Source organism: Hemicordylus capensis, chromosome 5 (genome assembly GCF_027244095.1).
Source record: "Hemicordylus capensis ecotype Gifberg chromosome 5, rHemCap1.1.pri, whole genome shotgun sequence".
In the NCBI taxonomy this organism is placed as follows: Eukaryota; Metazoa; Chordata; class Lepidosauria; order Squamata; family Cordylidae; genus Hemicordylus; species Hemicordylus capensis.
In genome coordinates, this window is record NC_069661.1 from 4,937,066 (window position 1) to 4,955,500 (window position 18,435).

The 18,435-nt window shown below is 49.2% G+C and overlaps 1 protein-coding gene across 3 annotated transcripts in view; it reads left to right on the top strand.

Moving 5' to 3' along the window:
• ALMS1 (ALMS1 centrosome and basal body associated protein) overlaps positions 1-15,105 on the top strand; it is a 109,767-nt gene extending 94,662 nt beyond the window's left edge. Inside the window, exons 14-19 of one of the 3 annotated variants that reach the window (XM_053255633.1) lie at positions 2,082-2,297; positions 2,816-3,060; positions 5,124-5,304; positions 6,934-6,997; positions 8,896-8,995; positions 14,582-15,105. In XM_053255633.1, coding sequence (XP_053111608.1) covers positions 2,082-2,297; positions 2,816-3,060; positions 5,124-5,304; positions 6,934-6,997; positions 8,896-8,995; positions 14,582-14,626 — 851 coding nt within the window. In that variant the 3' untranslated portion in view covers positions 14,627-15,105. Of the gene's footprint in view, positions 1-2,081; positions 2,319-2,815; positions 3,061-5,123; positions 5,305-6,933; positions 6,998-8,895; positions 8,996-14,581 lie in introns of all 3 variants that reach the window. The other 2 variants (XM_053255632.1, XM_053255634.1) reach the window with 2 other exon arrangements.
• The last annotated feature ends 3,330 nt before the right edge of the window (positions 15,106-18,435 follow it).

Below are 18,435 nucleotides of genomic sequence, written 5' to 3' on the forward strand. Positions count from 1 at the left end.
GCTTTGTGCGAAATTGCAAGATGGCTTTGCCGTTTTTAATTTCTGGAGTTAATGAACTGCTGTCAAAGCTGCTGTGTCCAAATAAACTTCAAATTGCATTGGCAGGCCTGTTCTCTGATCCTCGTTCTGCTGTGTTGTAGTGATATTCTGTGCAGGCTTGTAGCTAATTTGGATTAGCTGCAGGTCTTTTAGAACAGGAGAGAAAATTCACCAGCTTCAGGTTTCAAAGTCAATTCATTCTTCCCCCCTCCCCCTTCATTTAATGACTTTTCCGGTTTTTAAATGGTAGTACTGTACAGTCAAAATAAAATATATGGCTTTAAAAGTTTTCTACTTTGGGGTTTTTCTCTGTGTTAGGGGTTTCCAACCTTGGGCCCCCAGGTGGTGGTGGACTACAACTCCCATCATCCCAGCCACAGTGGCCAAATCTATTGTGGCTGGAAATGATGGAAGTTGTAGTCCAACACCACCTAGGGAGCCAAAATGGGAAATTCCTGCCATACGTATTTATTGTTGTGCAGAAAAAGTCAGCCCAACATTATTACCTTCCCAGTGAAAACACTAGAGGTTTCTTTCATTGAGAGAATGGACTAAGGTGGGGACAGGATGGAGCACTGTTCTTCGCAGCAAGGCCTAGAAGCTAGTGGCTGCTCCCTCGTTATTCTTTAGGCCTGTGTGGAGCTTTAGCCAAAGCTGAATACTCTGCTCAGCCTCCTTGGCACTGTCCACCATGCGGGGCAACACTTTGCCCAGGAGCGAGGGGGCTCCTTTCAGGGAAATGGCGCCATCTCGGCGGGCATGCATGGGACACTTTCCCCATAGAGAAGAAGCTAGGTATGGGGAGAAAACTGTCGGAAGGATATGACACTTCCCAGCACTCGAGGCACGCCTTCCAAGATGGTGCTGTGGCTTGACAGAGCTCTCTTTCTCTTAAGAGGCCCCTCCCCAGCTGTGAGCAAAGCACAGCTGTTCATGGAAGCCAGTGTGACTACAAAATTGCGTGGAAGGTTGCATGCCAAAATTGGGTCCAGTTCAAGTTGGAGAACTGGAAAAATAAGTGGACATCAGAGCTTGAAAGAGTTGCAGGGCTGGAGTGGGAAAGAAGAACTGAAAAGAGTTGCTGAGAAAAAGGGCTGAAAAATCACTAGGAGAGAGTCACTCTCTGGAGAGCGAACAGTTAAACATAAAAATCACGGGGTTGGTTGAGACTGAGCCATGACACGTGGTAACAGCACGGTGTGACCCGGGACAGACCCCCACTTGAAAAATAAAGAAGATCTTTGTGACAGAGATTTGTACAATGATGCATGTTGAGGAGAAAGAGAGATGTTTGCCTCGCTTGTTTCCTATTACTGGAAACCGGGGTCTTCCCATGAAACTAATTGGCAGGAGATTCATGACCGTTAAAAGGAAATACTATTTCACACAACATATCTTATGGAATCCACTGGACAACACGTGTTGGTTGCTGGCTTAGATGCCTTCAGAAGGGGATGAGAGCAGTTCATGGAGGTCTGTCGCGGGCTAGCAGTCATGGTGGCTAGATGGAGCCTCCTTCCCTGATCAGAGGCAGTATGGCCCTGGCTGCCAGAAGCTGAGGTGGGGAGGCTGGTGCCTTCATGCCCTGGAGGATCTGGTGGGCCACTGTAGGAAGCTGGGCTAGATGGACCCTTGGTTTGGTCTGGCGGGGCTCTCATGTTATTACTGGGGTTCTTCATTGCTGCATAGTAGAAAGGCCAGGGGCCCCAGAATGTGTCTGTCTCTAGAGGTGGAGCTGCTAAAGGTTTTGCTGGGCTGGTTTGGATTCTGTCTATACTGCACAAGAGGTGTGGGCCAAATCCTTATGCAGGGATAGGTAGTGTGTGGCTAGTGGCCCATGGCCAGCTCTGCGCGTCTCCCCCCCGGCCCTGACTGCACAGTCCCTGAGAAGCTGCTTCAGTGGTTGAATGGTGCTGGGGTTTTCTGTGGGCTTGATGCTGCCTAGGCCTGCCACATGCAGCAAGGGTTGCCCAAGGGACTCTTAGCCAGCTCGTTCTGGCTGCTGCTTCAAGACCCCAAATGCTTTTTCTCTTGAACTCCAGGAGACTTTGAGATAGTCCACAGTGCAACGAAGAAGCACACTCGCGACGTTGGCCTGACTTTCCCCACCCCAACGTCCAGCCAAGCGCAGCTGCAGGGAGCCCCCAGGAGTGGCCCCGAGGAGGAGCTTGTTCAGCCCGATGGACTCCCTTCAGGAAGCCAGGGCAAGCCGAAGAGACAGCCAAGCAGCTTCCTTGTGGAAAGAAGGCCCAGGAGGAGTAAGCCCCGGTGGCTGCAAGGTCTCTGCTGCGTGCATCGCCTTTGGGGGAGCGGGGAAGGACTTGTGTGGCTCCTCGGAGTACTTGGTCTGTCTGTGCTGTGTTAATGGAAGGCCTGACAGGAAAGGGTGCCTAGGAGTTGCTGCTTCACTTCTGGTGGGTTTGGTTGGCCTGTCTAGTAGAGATGCCAGTGGTAGTTGTTGGGCTTGGCCTCAGGAATGAGCTTCAGGCCCTGAGAATGCTTGTCTCAAAGAACAGGCGATGATTTTCCTGTGACTCCGATTGCAATCTGAGCTGGGGAAGAATTCCTGGCTTCTCCCTCTAGCCCCTCCCCATTTCCCTTTCAACAAAACTTCCCCATCCAAGTCATCAGCAGTGGCTCTTTGGCCATAGTAAGAGGGGTGGAGAAGTCGGTCTTGGTTTCTGTACTCAGATCTTTAGAGGGAAACTCAAGGAAAGGAACATGCAGGCAGCTGTTTTTTAAAGTTGTGTTTCTTTACATTTCCCCCCACTGCTAGGAGTTTCCTGGTTTGTTTCTGCTGAGGATTTAAAATTGGACCCCCAGCAAGGAAATGGATCCAACTATATCACTGACCCCGGCCCTTTGTGGTTTGAACCAGAGACCAGCACCAAGCCGTGGCGAGAGCCCCTCCGAGAGAAGAACTGGCAAGGGGACCGCAGGGGCCTCCAGGTGCGTCAGACAGCCCCAGCACGAGACGTTGAGAATAAGCCACCCCCACCTTTTGTGAAAATGACACTGCAGGTAAAATCCAGACTCTGCTTTTGGGCTGCTTGTCTGGCTTTTGCTGTCAGCTTTGTGGTTGGCTTGAAGTGTTGGCTAGAATACATTGTGCCACGTATTGTGTGTGTATTGTCCCTTCCCGCTTTGCAGTATGAGAAGGGAAGTGGTTTGAGGATGCTGGGCAGAACTATAACATATGCTGACTTATGTCCCACCTTTTATTCTAGAGTTTTGAGCCACATAATGGTATAGAAAATAAGAATACTGAACAGATTGCATTGTTACTGGCTTAACTATGACATCAGACACCAGTACACAAGAGAGAGCGAGAGCACTCCCCTTCCATCACCAAGTGTTAAAGAGCAGACTGAGGCAGAGGGTGGGGCCTAAAACATCAATGGGCCACTGAGTATGTCTCCCTAGTACGATTCTCATTCAATTTTCCTTGGGAGTAATGGCATTTCTTGTCCATTGAAAAAAATAAAATAAAAATCCTTATATAATTCCTGCAGGCTGTTGGGGGCAGAGAGAAGAGGACCCCCCAACACTTTAATCGGTCCATACGTCCATCTACCCCACCAGAGTGTTGCTTGCACTGGCTGGCAGTGACTCTCCCAAGGTCCAATTCCGAAGTCTTGAGGGGCCATTTCTTGGTTTTACATTCAGGTCTCTGGTTTAGCCCTTCTCCAGTTCAAGGGCCGGAGGTAGAAGACCTTGGGAAAGCTGTCTAACACCCTGGAACAACATAGGAAGCTGCCATATACTGAGTCAGACGAATGGTCCATCTAGCTCAGTATTGTCTTCACAGACTGGCAGCAGCTTCTCCAAGGTTGCAGGCAGGAGTCTCTCTCAGCCCTATCTTGGAGAAGCCAGGGAAGGAAGTTGGAACTTTCTGCTCCTCCCAGAGCGGCTCCATCCCCCTAAGGAGAATACCTTACAGTGCTCACACTTCTAGTCTCCCATGCATGTGCAACCAGGGCAGACCCTGCGTAGCTAAGGGGACAAGTCATGCTTGCTACCACCAGACCAGAGACCCACTGCCAGTCAGAGTAAGCAGCACCAAGCTGCCTGAGTCAGTGGTCCAGACTGAGATGAGGCAGCTTCCAATGAAGCCCTTTGAGCGGGAGATGCCTGAGCCTGGGCCTGGAACCTTCCTCAGGAAAAGCACATGCTCACCCGCAGGGCCATGGCCTCTCTCCAGTGCACACGGAAAGCAAATCTGTGCTGCCTTGACATAATTCCAGGAGCGCGAGGAGCAACCCACCTCAGTATCTGGCCTGGTTTTCTCTGAGATGGCAAACCTGTGTCTCTGGGCTGTACAGACCTGTTAGGGCTGAGGACTCACCACCTCCCTGACGTACTGATTTTCCTTTGTGCAAAGGACTTCTCTAAGTTTCTAGGAAGGGATGTTCAGTGTCTGAAGTTGTACAGCCCCGATAGAGATTGACTACCTCCCTCCATGAGACCTAGGTTGAAATGTGGCAAAAGCATTCGCCAACACGTTCTCTTTGGCGAAACATGGCTGGGGCCCCTCCAGCTTCCTGCCTCGGCTGCTGCCCTCCCCTTAACTCCTGATGGCAACAGCAGTGCTGAACTTGGGCAAAGGGCATAAGGAGGGCAAAGCATTTCCATCCCTGCTTCCACTGACTTTGGGTTCTGGGAACCCCTTTCTTGGAGACTAAATTGCAAACTGTTCGTTTTTCCATAGACCAGTTTTATTGACACTCAGTGAGGACCTTTTCTCATTACTTAGAGGCTTCTGTGTCCAAAGTGCATGGCGCTTGATCTCCACCCTGCTTGTTTAAGCTTAAGTATTTATCTCTCTTACAAATATGTAGCTCTGCTTATTCCCTGTCTGGTCTCTTTCCGGTTGGTTGTTCAGCTTCAAAGCATTTGTTAACAAGACCCACAGAGAGATCTCTCCAGCATTGCAGATGCCGTATTCTGTGCATTACAGGGATGATTCTTTTCTTTTCAAAGGCATGTTTTCTGTGCTTTGTTAATGGGGTTAGCTATTTTTGTCATCTCCTCCCAGCCTTAAGTGGAGGTTCTAAAGCAACTTTTCTTTTTGTTTCCCAACTTAGGAGGCTCTTGCGTTGCACCGTCCTGATTTCATTTCCCGCTCTGGGGAACGTGTGAAACGCCTGAAGCTAATCATGGAAGAAAGGAAGCTGCAGAATGTGCTCCAGAGCGAGAGAGAAGAATTATTTAATCCTCCCGAGGAGAGGAGGGGTTACAGGCATACCAGTTCCCTTCAGAACAGAGGTGCCTCTTTTTTTTTTTATAGGCATGGGCCACACTCCAAAGAAGTGGCATACATGTGTGGGAGAAGTTGGAGAAAGTCTCCACTGCTGAAGAGGAAAGTCACTGTTGAGTTCAAATAGCAGCTTGTCTCTTTGGTAGTGGAAACCACTGTAGAAAAAATGGCAAGCAAAATCCTGGCACTGTGTGTGCAGCCCTCTCCTGCATGTTTATAAAATTTCTTTAGATCCTGGCCATGATATTTTGTTACTACTGTGTAATGAATGTCTTTGTATCTTTCTTCCGGACATCCTATGGGGTAAACAGCCAATGTATACTGAATGGCTGGTTGTAGACATATCGATTTTTATTTTTTGAGCAAGACAGGATACCAGAGCACACTAGTAGTGGTGGTGGAGAGCCTGGAAAAACACCAGAGCTGGAGCGTACACATTTTTACCCTTCTTGCCTTGGGTATATGAATTTTACCCAGTGGTAGTATGCATCTGTCTTTACATTATGTTAGAGTTGTGTGTTTACAGGTACTCTCCGGAAGTGTATTGGAGAGACTGCCAAATGATCCACCCAAGAAGCAGATTGCCTTCCATGGCCAATCTTCCTCTGCCCTGCACAGTTGCAAGAGAGTGTTGGGTGCATTTGAATGCACACTTGGTTGGTGTCGGGCAACAATGGGACTTGGCTGACAGTTGAAAAGTTCACCCCAGAATCTACTGTCACCTGTAGGGTTTCCTTGCTAGAGAACTGTAGTTCAGTAAAGTCCAACTTTAGTGAAGCAGAAAGCTTGAAATTGGCCTCAGTGGAGGTATGCCACAATGATCCCATAGATTATCTCCTGTCTCTTAGTGGAATGCTTTGAGCCACCACTTTAGGAGAAGCTGGCAGCTGTGTAGGATAAAGGCAACGACTTGCTTTTAATCTCGCAGTCAAGAGATGAAATATGAAATGTGTACACACAGATTTCTCCATCACTCTCTAGTCTGCTGTATGGCCTTGCTCATCGACATTTTCTTCCATGCATGCAGTATGATATCCATACACACAATGAGACTTGGACTTGAAGTAGCTGAAAGCTGGACCAGTAGAGCATGGGTGGCTAAGCACTTGAAATGTTGGTATAATCCTGATCTACTTTGCAGGCTCGTGGTTAGGCTTGGTCAGGCAATGTCTGTGAATAGCTTATGGTACTTGAGCTCAAAGCCCCTGCTGGCCAGCATGACCAGGAAGGTCAGTTGTGGCTTTGTGTTGCCTCTACGACTCCTGTGGCCCGAAAAAGGGCCCGAGGGAAGATCCTGCTCCTCCCTGCCAGAGTGGCATGATGGCTTTTGCATCAGAAGGTGGGCAGGAACCTCTGTGCTGAGGGCAGCTGCCTGACCAGGCTCTGCTCCTCCTGACGTCACCAGATCCTGGAAGCTTCTTTTTGGCATGTCCCCTTGTGGGATGAGTTTGTTGGTTGCTCGAAGGCTTTGCATTTTGCTGTACTTGGTTTTCCTTCTTTGTTTAGACTGTATGTGACTGATGTTTTATTATTTTCTAGCAACTGTTAACCTTTGTAGGATTTCTGTATTCTACCATTTTTTAGTTGTTTTGTAAGCTGACCATGGGTCGTAAATAAATATCTAAATCTTTGTTTAGACTACCGGGCTATACGGAGGAAAAGAGCCATTTCCAAGAGTGAAATGGTGCAGAGATCCAAACGGTAAGGCTTGTTTTGATGGTTCTTGCTTGAGATTCCTTTGCTAATTCTTTTTAATGTGAACAGAAATGTTTAAAAGAGTGAACAAAGCCCATCAGCCAATGCAAATTAGAGGGTTAGCAAGGGGTGAGATGGGTCCAGGATCGTTTGGTGCTTGAGGCAGGTGGTGGTGGTGCTGGTAGTTTGCTTTGCTGTTTTCCCCCTTTAAGAATGTGTAGCTCCTGCAAATTGCGACTTGGTCATTCTTCCTGTTGCAACAAGAGTGGATGAGAATACAGATCTTTAGCTCGGGATAGCTTTATAGATTTCTATCCACAGCATTTTATATGAAGGAACTTCTTTGCAAATCAGTTCAAGGAGAAGCTGATTCTGAGTTGGTTTTTCCCCTGGCAATTTCTGCAATAAGTATTTCACATAGGAGAAGAGAATAATTGGGGCTTTGCACAGAGACGACCAATAGCAAATGAAGTGGTGCAAATCAGATTACTGAGGGACACTGCCTGTATCTTAAATAAGCTGTTTGTTTTATTCTTCTTTGCGGAACTCACCAGATCCACCAGGGGGCATACAGGCAGATAATCTTTTAACAAATACATCGCTTTAGCTGCCATCAGTGTAAAGGAGAGCTATTTAAATTCCGGAGCTGAGGATCTGGAATGTGTGTGAAGAAATCGTTCCACTCTATTCTGTGCTGGTCAGATCTCACGCGGAATGCTGCGTCCAGTTCTGGGCCCTGCATTTTAAGGAGGATGTTGATAAACTGAAAGGGGTTCAGAGGAGGGCAGCCAAGATGGGGAGAGGTCTGGAAACCAAGTCCTAGAACAGTTGAAGGAGCCTGGAGAAGCAGAAGGTGCAGGGGAGAGATGACAGCTGAAAGCTTCAAGCATCTGAAGGGCTGCCATATAGGAGGAGGAGAGAACCATCTCCCTAGGCAGTGAAGGGTATCAAAGTGACCCCACCCACCAGGGCTGGCCACTGAATCTCCTCCCAGGAAGGGGTGTAAAGGCTTCCTACTTAGACTGGGAATTTGCTTGGGCAGTGCTGCGACTCCCAGACCTGACTCCTGAATCTTGGCTCCTGATTCCTAGCGCCTGACTGCCCCTTGTTGGAGTCCAGCAGCTCAGCAGTGACAGAGGAAACCTGGGGTCCTCCCGGAGCCCCCTGAGAGCAGCAGTGGTGGTCGTCAGCTGTGTGGGTGTGAGCTTCTGAGGCTTAGGAGTGTTGCCTGCCCCAATATGACAGAGTGCGGAACCAGGACCCTGTGAAATAGTCACCTGGGTGGATTGGCAGTTGACATCCAGTTCCAGCTCCTGATTTCTGATACTTATTCTAATGTGGAACTTTGTCAGAGGCTCGGATGCCGTTTTTCAAAGCACAGAAAGCTCTGGTCTGCCTCCTGTGCAGAGATTCAGGGTGGTGGTGGTGTTGGCTTTTCTTCTATGAGGCTTCCGGTCCCAGTTACTTGACAAATCACCAACAGAGTGAGGTTCTGGAGAAGGGCAGCTGTCAAAACTAGCCCTCACAACCAGTCCTGAACCCAGGACTTTGCAGATGCCAGGCTGAGAAGCAAAATGGTCAAAGGGAGCAACTGCTGGAGACCACCAGCCAGAGCTTCTGATCCAGGGTAGGCCCCATGAGAATGCCTCACTGGCCTGTGGGGGCCTGCAGGTCAGGCCTGCTTCTTGGGCCCAAGGACCAAAGAGACTTGGCTCCGAACCTTTGTCATGGCTTCACCTCCTCCAGCCTTGCCTTGTCTGTTCAGCTTTCTTGTTGGGCTCTTTAACCTCTCCAACCTCCGCTGATGGGAGCTGGGCCTAACAGTGCAGGGATGCTAAACAAGGACCGTTGGCGTAGCTATTTCTTCCAAGTAAATTTTCTTCATTTTATATTGACTCTGTTAGGATCTATGAGCAGCTGCCTGAGGTGCGAAAAAGGCGAGAAGAAGAGAAGAGGAAATCGGACTATTCTACATACCGCCTAAAGGCCCAGCTATATAAAACGGTAGGTTCTCCCACTTCCATGGCCAACCATTAGAAAGAGACGGCCAAGCAAATTAATGGGGCTGGGGAGCCCGTTGCTGTTGGATTGTGGGTAGTGAAGAAATATTTCTGGCAGTTCCCATCTAAAGAGCTTGAATTACTGCCCAGATGGGCCATGTGCACCAAATACAATCAGGGCATTCTCTGCTGCTGGATAAGGACATCTCCTGTGGGTTCCCCTTCCTCTGTGTTCCAGAGGCAGGACTATGCCAAATAGCGAGCAGCACTTTAAAAGCCTGGGCCAAATCAAGAGAAAAGGAAATGTATATTTGAGGGCACTGAAAAAACAATAAAGAAGTCCCTGCAGTAGACTTGGGTAGCTCATGCGGGTGGGTTGAGATTAGGGGTATGCGCGTGAGCTGTTCTATTCTGAACTGGTCCTCCTCAAACCGGGCCGTTTCAACGGTTCAGTCATAAACCAGACCGGAGGCAGTCTGGCCTGCAGTCGAATCGGATCAGGCCTGGTCCGTGGTGGACCAGAACTCTGACAGATGCCAAACTACCTACAGCAAACGGGGCTGGTGGCCATTTTGGGGCAGTGTGGGGTTGAGCTTCTCTCCCCAAGCCCCCTTGGTCTCTGGCAACTCAAGCTGTGCTCACTTTGGCTCTCTGTCCAGGCAAAGCCTTCTAGGGTTTGATGTGCTGGAGAGGCCACCTTCTGTGGCAAGAGCCTGTCATTTGGCTACATGCACAAGCTTAAGGCCAACAGAATGGTGGGCTGATCTTTTCTCGAGGCCCTCATGGAGTAGAAGGATCAGGAGGCTTTGAACAGATTCAGCGGGTGCAGGAATTCTTGGTGTCTGCTTACAGTCGAGAGCTGCTCTTGGTCCAGCGAGCTGACTGTTGTTAGACCGTTGCCTGCTCTGACTGACAGCAGCCCTTCCAGCTCTCGGGCTGAGCGGGGGCTTTCTGCGGGCAAAGCACCAGCTGTCCCCCACAGTATGCAACCGAGTTAGAGAGGCCATTGGCTCAGCTCGCCTTGGACTGGCAGGGTTGCTCTGCAGGGGCTCTCTGCCAGCCTTTCCCAACCTTGCCACCCAAGATCCCTCCCGCTGGAGCTGCTGCCAGGGACCGAGCTGGGACACCAGGCATGCAAAGCACATGCCCTTCCACTAGGTGGTGGCCCTTCCCCGCTGAGCATGGGGTGGCCCAAGGCTGCCTCTGCGCACTGCTCTACCTAGCCCATGATCGTCCGCTTTGATTAGGCAGCATCTGTTCGAGGTCCCAAGCAGAGGCGCTCTTCTCCCCCCACCCTCCATCCAGCCCTACCCCCTGAGATGTTTTTAACCGGCGGTGCCAGGGACTGAACCGGGACCTTTGGGCCTGCAGAGACGGTCTTCTCCCTCTGGGGTGGTGGCACCAGAGTCTCAAGAGCAGCTTGGCAAAATGGCTTTGGGATCCTTTGGCTTTCATTCCTTTATTACACTTATCCCCACCGCCACCGCCACTTTCTCAGTCCCCAGTGGCTTAGAGCAAGGGTTCCCAACCTTTGGTCCCCAGATGTTGTTGGACTACAGCTCCTATCATCTCCAGCCACAAAGGCCATCATGGGACTTGTAGTCTCACAACCTCTGGAGACTCCGGGATGGACACCCTAGAGCAGGCCTGATCAACTCCCCCCCACCCCGGTATTTTTGCATTACAACTCCCATGATCCTCAGCCACAGTGGCCAGTAGCCAGGGATTATGTGAGTTGTAAGCCAACATCTGCCGGAGGGCTGAAGTTGAGCAGCCCTGGCTTAGAGAGTGAGCAGATTTGCCATAAGAGGCCTCGTAGGAGCAATGTTCCTGGTGGAAGCTTTCCCCATGGCCTGGGATTTAATGGTGCCTATCGCCAGGTGAATGCAGCTGAAGTATGCCTCAGACTTGTGCATAAAGCAACACGTGCACTGTGGACAGCAGGGTCTATAAATCCCTGTCATAAACCTAGTTCAGTGCTGATACATCTGTCACTTTTATGATATTGGGTTTATAAGCTTCCATGAACACAAGTTTTGCATTGTGATTTCATAAAAACAAAATAAGAACTATGTTTGACCTTCTCAACACAGCTCGCTGGCAGAGGCTTCAGACTGGAAAATGTTTAAGGCAGAACTGAGTGGACTTTCCCTCCCACTTGTAGAGTTTTGGGAATGCGGGGTTGTTACACTCTCATGTAACAAACATCCCTTTTAAAATGTCCCACAAAGCCACAATTTTTGTCGTTTTTAGCCACTTGCTCCAATGAGCTTTCCCATTTCGTTGACTGCGGCATCCATCCTGCAAAGGAAATTGACCAATTCAAGGGCACATGGAAACATCCAGGCACAGGAGCCACGAGAAGCTTGCTTTGTGCCAACCTTCTGAAATGCAGACAAGCATCCCAGTTTCCAGCAGACCACTAATTAATTGGGGGCACAGTTCATTGGGAAGTTCTCCTGCATAAGCCTTTCTGAAATGATGCTCTTGCACAGCTCCTGTTTAATGTCAGCAGGAGTTCTACAAGATAACTTCCCAGTAGATTCACCTCGTGGTGCAGAAACCCCTTTCCACACTGTCACTCTTAATGGCTCTCAAAGGCTGCTGCTTGAAGTGCCCTAGGTTTCCAGCAGCAGGAGCCAGACGTTTCAGGAAAGCAATTGGGTGGCCTGTGATAGGGCCTTGGACCAGTGTTTTTCCATCCCCCTCCAGTGGTGAACACCACCATGGTGTAAAGGACAGCTTGGGAGTACCAGTTTCCAATCCTTATGTTTCAGTCATGAGCCGAGAATAGAGGACAAATGTCTGGGGTGGGGCAGAGTTCTAGCTATTTCACTACTTTTCAAGGAGGAAGAAAAGGTTATCAAAGCAGTTTTGAGAGATACATAGAAAAAGAACGACGATGGATCCCTGTCCCCAAAGGGCTCAGAATCAAAGCACGGGGACCCCCTGGGTGCCTTTTTCTGTGAAGATTCCAGGCCTGTGCTTTTCTGTCCCTGGGTGACTGCGAGATCAGTGCTCCTGGCCTGAAGGGGAGGTTGTTCAGACAAAGTGTGCTCTGTGCAAACAGAGGCGCCGAACCTCATGAGACTGGGCCACGTGTGCATGGTCAGCACTGGACAACGGCTGCACCAGGCGTGACTCCATGCAGATGAATGGGCTGTCACTGATCTAACAGGGGATAGCACTTTTGCTTCTCTTCAGACACGGTGCTTTCCCCTGTCATTTTCTTTGTATGTGGTTAAACTAGCTTGCATATGCACATACACAAATGCCCCGCCATTCTCCTTTTCAAGGAGGTTGATTTGTCTGGCCAGCTGCCAGTCATCAAGGGTACAGAAATCAACCGCAGTGTGATCTCATGTCATCCGGGCATAGGTGAAGCAGGCTGGAGACTTGCTCACCTCTGAAAGCTGCATTACGGACGTCTGAGCAAGTGAGGGCTGCCCTGAAATAGGGCACGTGCAGAACTCAGGAGCAGGAAATCCAACCAATGGGCTGAAATGACAAGGAAGCCAATTCCGGCCAGGCATTAGGAGGAACGTCCTAGCTGGAACTGCTGCTTGACGGTTGAGCAGGCTGCCTTGTGACGTGTCTTGAGGTTTTCAAATTGAGGCTGGCTGGCCACTTTTCAGGGCTGCTGTAGCCCAGGGATTCTCAGCCTGCAGTATTCCAGATGCTGCTGAACTACAACTCCCATCACCCCCAACTACAGTTTATTGTGGCTGGGGGTGATGGGGGTTGTAGTTCAGCCACCTCGGGAGTGCCACAGGTTGGGAGCCCCTTCTGTAGCAGGTTCCTGACCGAGCAAGGGGTTGGAGTAGAACCCCTCCAAGGCCCTTCCCTTGGACCCTGGGAACTAACCCCACTAGTCACGGTGTCTCTCCCTGTTTCCTTCTCTTGACTATCTCCCTTGCTACATGTGCTGGTGCCAAGCTGGTGTGAGCATGGTGCGGCTTGTTCCCCCAGAAAGGCAAACATCCAGCCTGTGTTTCATGTCTCCCCAGACGGATTAAGAACGAGAGCGTGTGCAGAGTTCCGTCACTGCTAAGCACTGCGCGTCTTCCAAGGCCAGCTGCACCCCGGAGGGCGCCTCTGCGGCTGGTTTAGCGGTAGCAGAGCTGGGAGCTCCGTGGGAGGTCCAGCCTCCACTGTTGTGGGTACCTGAGCGGAGCTTAGTCGGCGCTGGCTGGTGATGTTGGACCTCATCCCATTGTGGGACTTTGGCTGCTTGAAATGGTCTTCGTCAGGGTGTGGTGAGGATCAGCAGATCCCCAGCTCCAGAAGGCCGGCGGAATCGGGCTGTGGCTTTGTCTTGGGGCCCTGCCGCTCACGGAGATTCTCTTGACTGGCCGCTCGTGTCAACGTATGCAAAGGCGACACGCCTCAGTGTTGAGCAACTCGGCTTGCTCGGACAGAATCATGGAAGCTCTCGAGTGCTGCCCTCAGTGTGGGACTCCAGCCTCTCGTCCGTTGCGTCTGCCACCCAGGCATCCATTCTGCACAAGTGGCATTTAGTACCGTGGGCAAACCCCGCACCCAGCCCGCTTGCTTCTTTTTGTTTTGTTTGGCCACCCAGATGGTTTCGTTCAGCACAGCTGGAAAGCAGGTTTCTGGCCCTCCTCTCTGCAGAGCGAAGCTTGCTAGTGCCGAGGCAGAAGCCCAGAAGTCGGAGGGTTTCCAGTTGCCAGGGGAGGCGGAAGAGTGTTGGATGCAGAAGGCTGGGGCAACCACCCCCCTTGCTCTAGGCAAGCCCTCCCAGAGGATCAGCTGGCTGTTGGGGTGGAGAGAGGGCCTGCAGGAACCTGACATCCCTGGGCCTGGAGAATGCCATGGGGGCAGAGGCAGGCAGCTTCTGGAGATGCAATGTTTTAGGGAAATGTTGAAGGGGAAAGGAAGGAGCCGGTGCCTTTGCCACAAAGCTCTCCCTGGTGCAGGGAGACTCCTCTCCCCTGCCCCTCCGCCCAGTTCAATGGAAGGTGGGGCTTGGCTCCCATTACACCTGCTCAGCCACCCTGAACCTCCGGAGTAGTTGCAAATGAAACCTTGGCCACTAGGTGGCACTGCAGTCAGCTGAATGTGTGGTGTGGGGATCTCAGCCTCCAGCCGGTCAGCTTTCCTGGTCTCCCCCACCCCACCCGCCCCAATGCTTCTGTGTGGTGTCTTGCAGATTCTTTAGTGGCTGCTGATTGCGACATTCGCCCAAAATGTAAACGGGGAAGCTGTCTGTCTATCTCCCCCCCCTCACAGCGGTTCTCATTGGGAGCCACCTGTGGGATTATTGGCCTTCCCTTGGGCGTTTGTGCTTGGGCCCCTCTTCGCATACAGATGTTAAAATAAATAACTGAAATCGTCCACAATGGCCATCACTCCTCCCCACCTGCCAAGACTTCGGCAGCAGACTGTCGCGTCCTGACCCACCACTGGTGAATGCCTGTTTTGTCCTCCCCTCTTTCTCTACAAGGCCATGGGGCAGAGAAGAGGTGCTTGGGGGCAGTCAGAGGGCTTCTGCCCTCCTCGTGTGGGGATTGTGGTGGTACAGTGTAGTGGTTATAGTAAAACTAAGATTTGTCATTTTCTTCCCGTGCAGAAAGTCACCAACCGCCTTTTGGGAAGAAAAGTACCTTGGGAATAATGTTGGAAACACAACCTACGAAAGGGTCGCCTTCTGTTTCAATAAAATCTATCCCACCTAGCGAGCCTTCAGCACATTCCCTGTGTGAGCTGAAATTTTGTGTGGCAAGATGACTCGGGCAGTTTTCCAGTTATGCAGAATAGGTTTCATGAACTTCAATCAGCATCCATGTGGGCCCATCCCAGCGTCTATACTAAAAAACCAGTGATCTCATGAAAATTTTCTTTTTGATATCAGGTTTCTGATAAATAATTGATGTTTAGTAGTGCAGCGATCTCTCTCTCAGATTAAAGTCACTTATAAATTAATTTATAACAAAAAATAAATCAGTGGTTTTGGGGGTGTATGTGTAGCTTTTTTTGTTATTTATTTTTAATACTTACATTCAGGGGTTTTGTACTTTTTTAATAGTAGAAACTTTTGCCTGTACTTTTGTTTTTCTACTGCTGGGAAGAAAAATTAAATACCTTAAGACTCTGTCCCCATGTCATTTTTGTTCAGTGTTGGGTGCAGGTGTTTCTGGTTTCCAGGGTCTCTGCTGCTAAGGTATGCACTTAGGCAAGCCGTACATCATGGGAAAGTCATGTTGCCCCTCAGAGAGGCGATCCATCTTTATCAGCCAGCATCCCTCCGGCCCGATGCTTCACAGTTTCCTCCTGGTTGTCCCGTCTCTGCATTTTCTGTCAGTGTTTTTCGCCTTCTCTCAGGACTGCATATTATTATGGGGTCAGATTATTTGTCCTCTTACAACACTGAATTATACCCAAAGGTTGCACTGTACCTTCACATGTGCGTTTGCACATACCAAGAACACTGTTAAAAAAGGGGAATGGAGTTCAGCTTCTTGGGAATTGGAAGTAGTCAAAGCTGGGCAGGAAAAGGGGGCTGAATGCGTGGGGCATTTGCCTCCTCAGTGTTAACGTGAGCAAGCAAGAGAAACTCCTCTAGCAGAGAAGCAGTGGCCCAGGACAGTTTTTGGAGGTTTTACAGACAAGACATAGACCAGGAATGGGAAGCAGTCATTCAGTGGAAAAGCAGAGTGCTTGATTACTTGAACCAGCTATTTTGAACTGGTTGCAGCTTTTTAGGTATGGGAGTTCAGTTCTGGTCTTGCTTCAAAGCAACCAAAAGAGTTTAGATCCTATTCACTGGTGCAAGGTGGGGGGACACCCCCTAAATTGGTTTTTGAATTTATGTTTGGTTCAGCACCGTGGTACTAGCAATAAGGTGCATCACACTAAATGTAGTACCTGTTTAATGGGGTACTTACTTTCATGCAGGGACTTCTGTATTCCTGCAGGTGAGATGCACAATCCATTACATGCCACTAAAGCATGCTGGCTGGTTGAGTCCATCCATCTCATAATATTTCCAGCTCATAACCCCCCCAGCACAGCATTTGTGACTTCTAACGATTTGCTTCTTCACAGCAGGAGATTACTGACCTGATTAAGCATAGAAAATGTCAGACGAACAGCATGTTTGAAAAACTGCTCGTGTGCAACTTTAACTGAAAAGATCTCTCTGTCTCCACTGATCTTCTGGCTGTTGGAAGCATGCGGTGAGATATCTGACTCTATCGAAAAGACATCTGAGAAAGTAGGTGGGGTGAGGGAGACAGAAACCACAACCGTTCTCTGTCCATACACCCATATCAAGTTGGAATGCTTGCTTGCTCACAGAGGATGCAGCCTGAATTTGTAAAACGTTAAAACAGCAGAAAGCATGTCAGCTAAATTAGCACATGCAGCCCGCCAGCTCATCAGACTGCCAGATGCTTCTGAGTTATGAAGCTGTATCTGGAAGTTATCTCTGCAGAGCCGTTTCCAATCCCCAGACTGAAATCCCTGACCTATTACACCAATGATAAGACTTCACGGTATTAAAAAAAGGAAGAGAACACCCAAGGGCATTCAGAAGTCATGCAAGGTTCAGCATGCTGAGTCTGGGCATCTGATGCCTGCACTAACTCTGTTTGCTTCAAAGCATGCAACAGAGCACTCGGAGGACTGGTCTGGAGAACCAGTTTGGGGTGATGGGATTCTTCTCCAGCAGATACTAACAAAGCATTTCCATTTGGGATCTTCCTGTCCCATATTTTGGGCAGTTTGATTCTAAGCTGGAAGGGAAGAAGATGGCACCTGGCCCAAAATGGAGATCACAAGTTTGATGGCATAGTTATAGTGATCCAACAGGACTCCCAAGAGGGCGGAAACTACACAAATCCCTCTTCAAGATGTAGTGGCTTACCAAAGGGAATCTACTTTGCCCACATGGTCATTGCAACCAGTTTTCTGGGAGGTGCCTTTTGTCTACCTTCCAACGGTATCACTTTCCAGGTGTGGTGGTAATTTCCCAGAACACAGCATGCTTAGGTTGCCACAGGCTGTCAGTGAGACAGGACTGGTGAGGCTGAAAAAGACTAGCTGGTAGTCCTCATCACCCAGGAAAAGCCAGCCTGTGTGGAGCTTATGAGTGAGCCTGGTTTGTACAGTCACCCGAGGGCATGTGGCATGCCATTGCTCCATCCCCATTTTAGCTGGATCGTAATGTGGGCCGTCATGTGGCTGTCATCTCTACAGATGATGAACAGCAGTCACCATGTGTCAAAGAGGTTGCATAACTAGGTTTAGAGAAACTGTATATTTTGTATGGGCCATTGGCAACAACAAATAAAACAGTACAAACACACAGATTTTTACATGATAAATAAAAGCAGCGGTAATGCAGAAATGAAAACATCGTCATTAAAATATCAGCTGGAAATTAGCGATTGCACAATCCTCTCTACAGTCAGTTGCAAGTGGATCCAAGAAACGGCCCTTAGAAGCACTGAATCATCCAACTCCTTAAAGACCTTGCAAGAAAGCTGGCTGTTGAAGCAGCCTCTCTTCTCTGGCCTGTGGGAGTGAAGTATGCACCCATCACTACCAGAAGGCAAAGAGGTGATTGAGTGAGTGAAAATCTTGCTGGAAATAAGGTTCAAGGAATGGGATAAATTCTGCAAATGAGGGATATTTCCATACCTCCGATATTGGCACACTTGCTTTTGGAGAGGAGGAGTTGTTGTCCTTTCTTCTTTCTGCCTTCTGCCTTCTTTCTCCTTCTTCACCACCACCTATTTACACACAGTCTACCAGATGTTATTCACTGCATTTGGTACTTTAATTATCGGGCCCTTTCCAAGGGTCTAGGAAAACTAAAGAAAAATTAAAGATAGCATCATAGTATTTGTGCTGTCCTGAGTAGTGTGGCCTTCTGTAATAAATAATATTATATTATTTTTATTATATTATTTTATTATACTAGCTTTGAGTACCTGGCATTGCTCGGGTTTATGGTGCTGGTTTCTCTTTGTTACTGCATCCATCTCCATTTTGTGGATATACCTGTTGCATATCCCATCTGTGTGAGGTGGTTGTCAGGGTTCCCAGGTACCCTTTATTACTTGTAGGGTTCTAGGAAACCACTGTGCCAAGTTTGGTCCTGAGAGCTCATAGGGTGTGGAATGTATAGGAAACAGACATTTAATGTTTTATATATAGATAACTGTTAATATATAGTGCCATCTGCCTCTGACTGCAAAGGAGCTGAGGCCATCCAGCATCTCCTAGTCATTCATACCAGAGAGGCATCTGTTCGGTTTTCTTTCTAGTGCCTCAAAATAACGGTACCTGAAGGGCAATTCTGGACCTAAAACATCTAAATCATTTCATAAAAAGAAACACATTCAGGATGGAGACCTTGCCCTCCAGCGAGGAGACTACTTGTCTTCATCTGTGGATCTCACCGAGGCTTATCTCCATCTC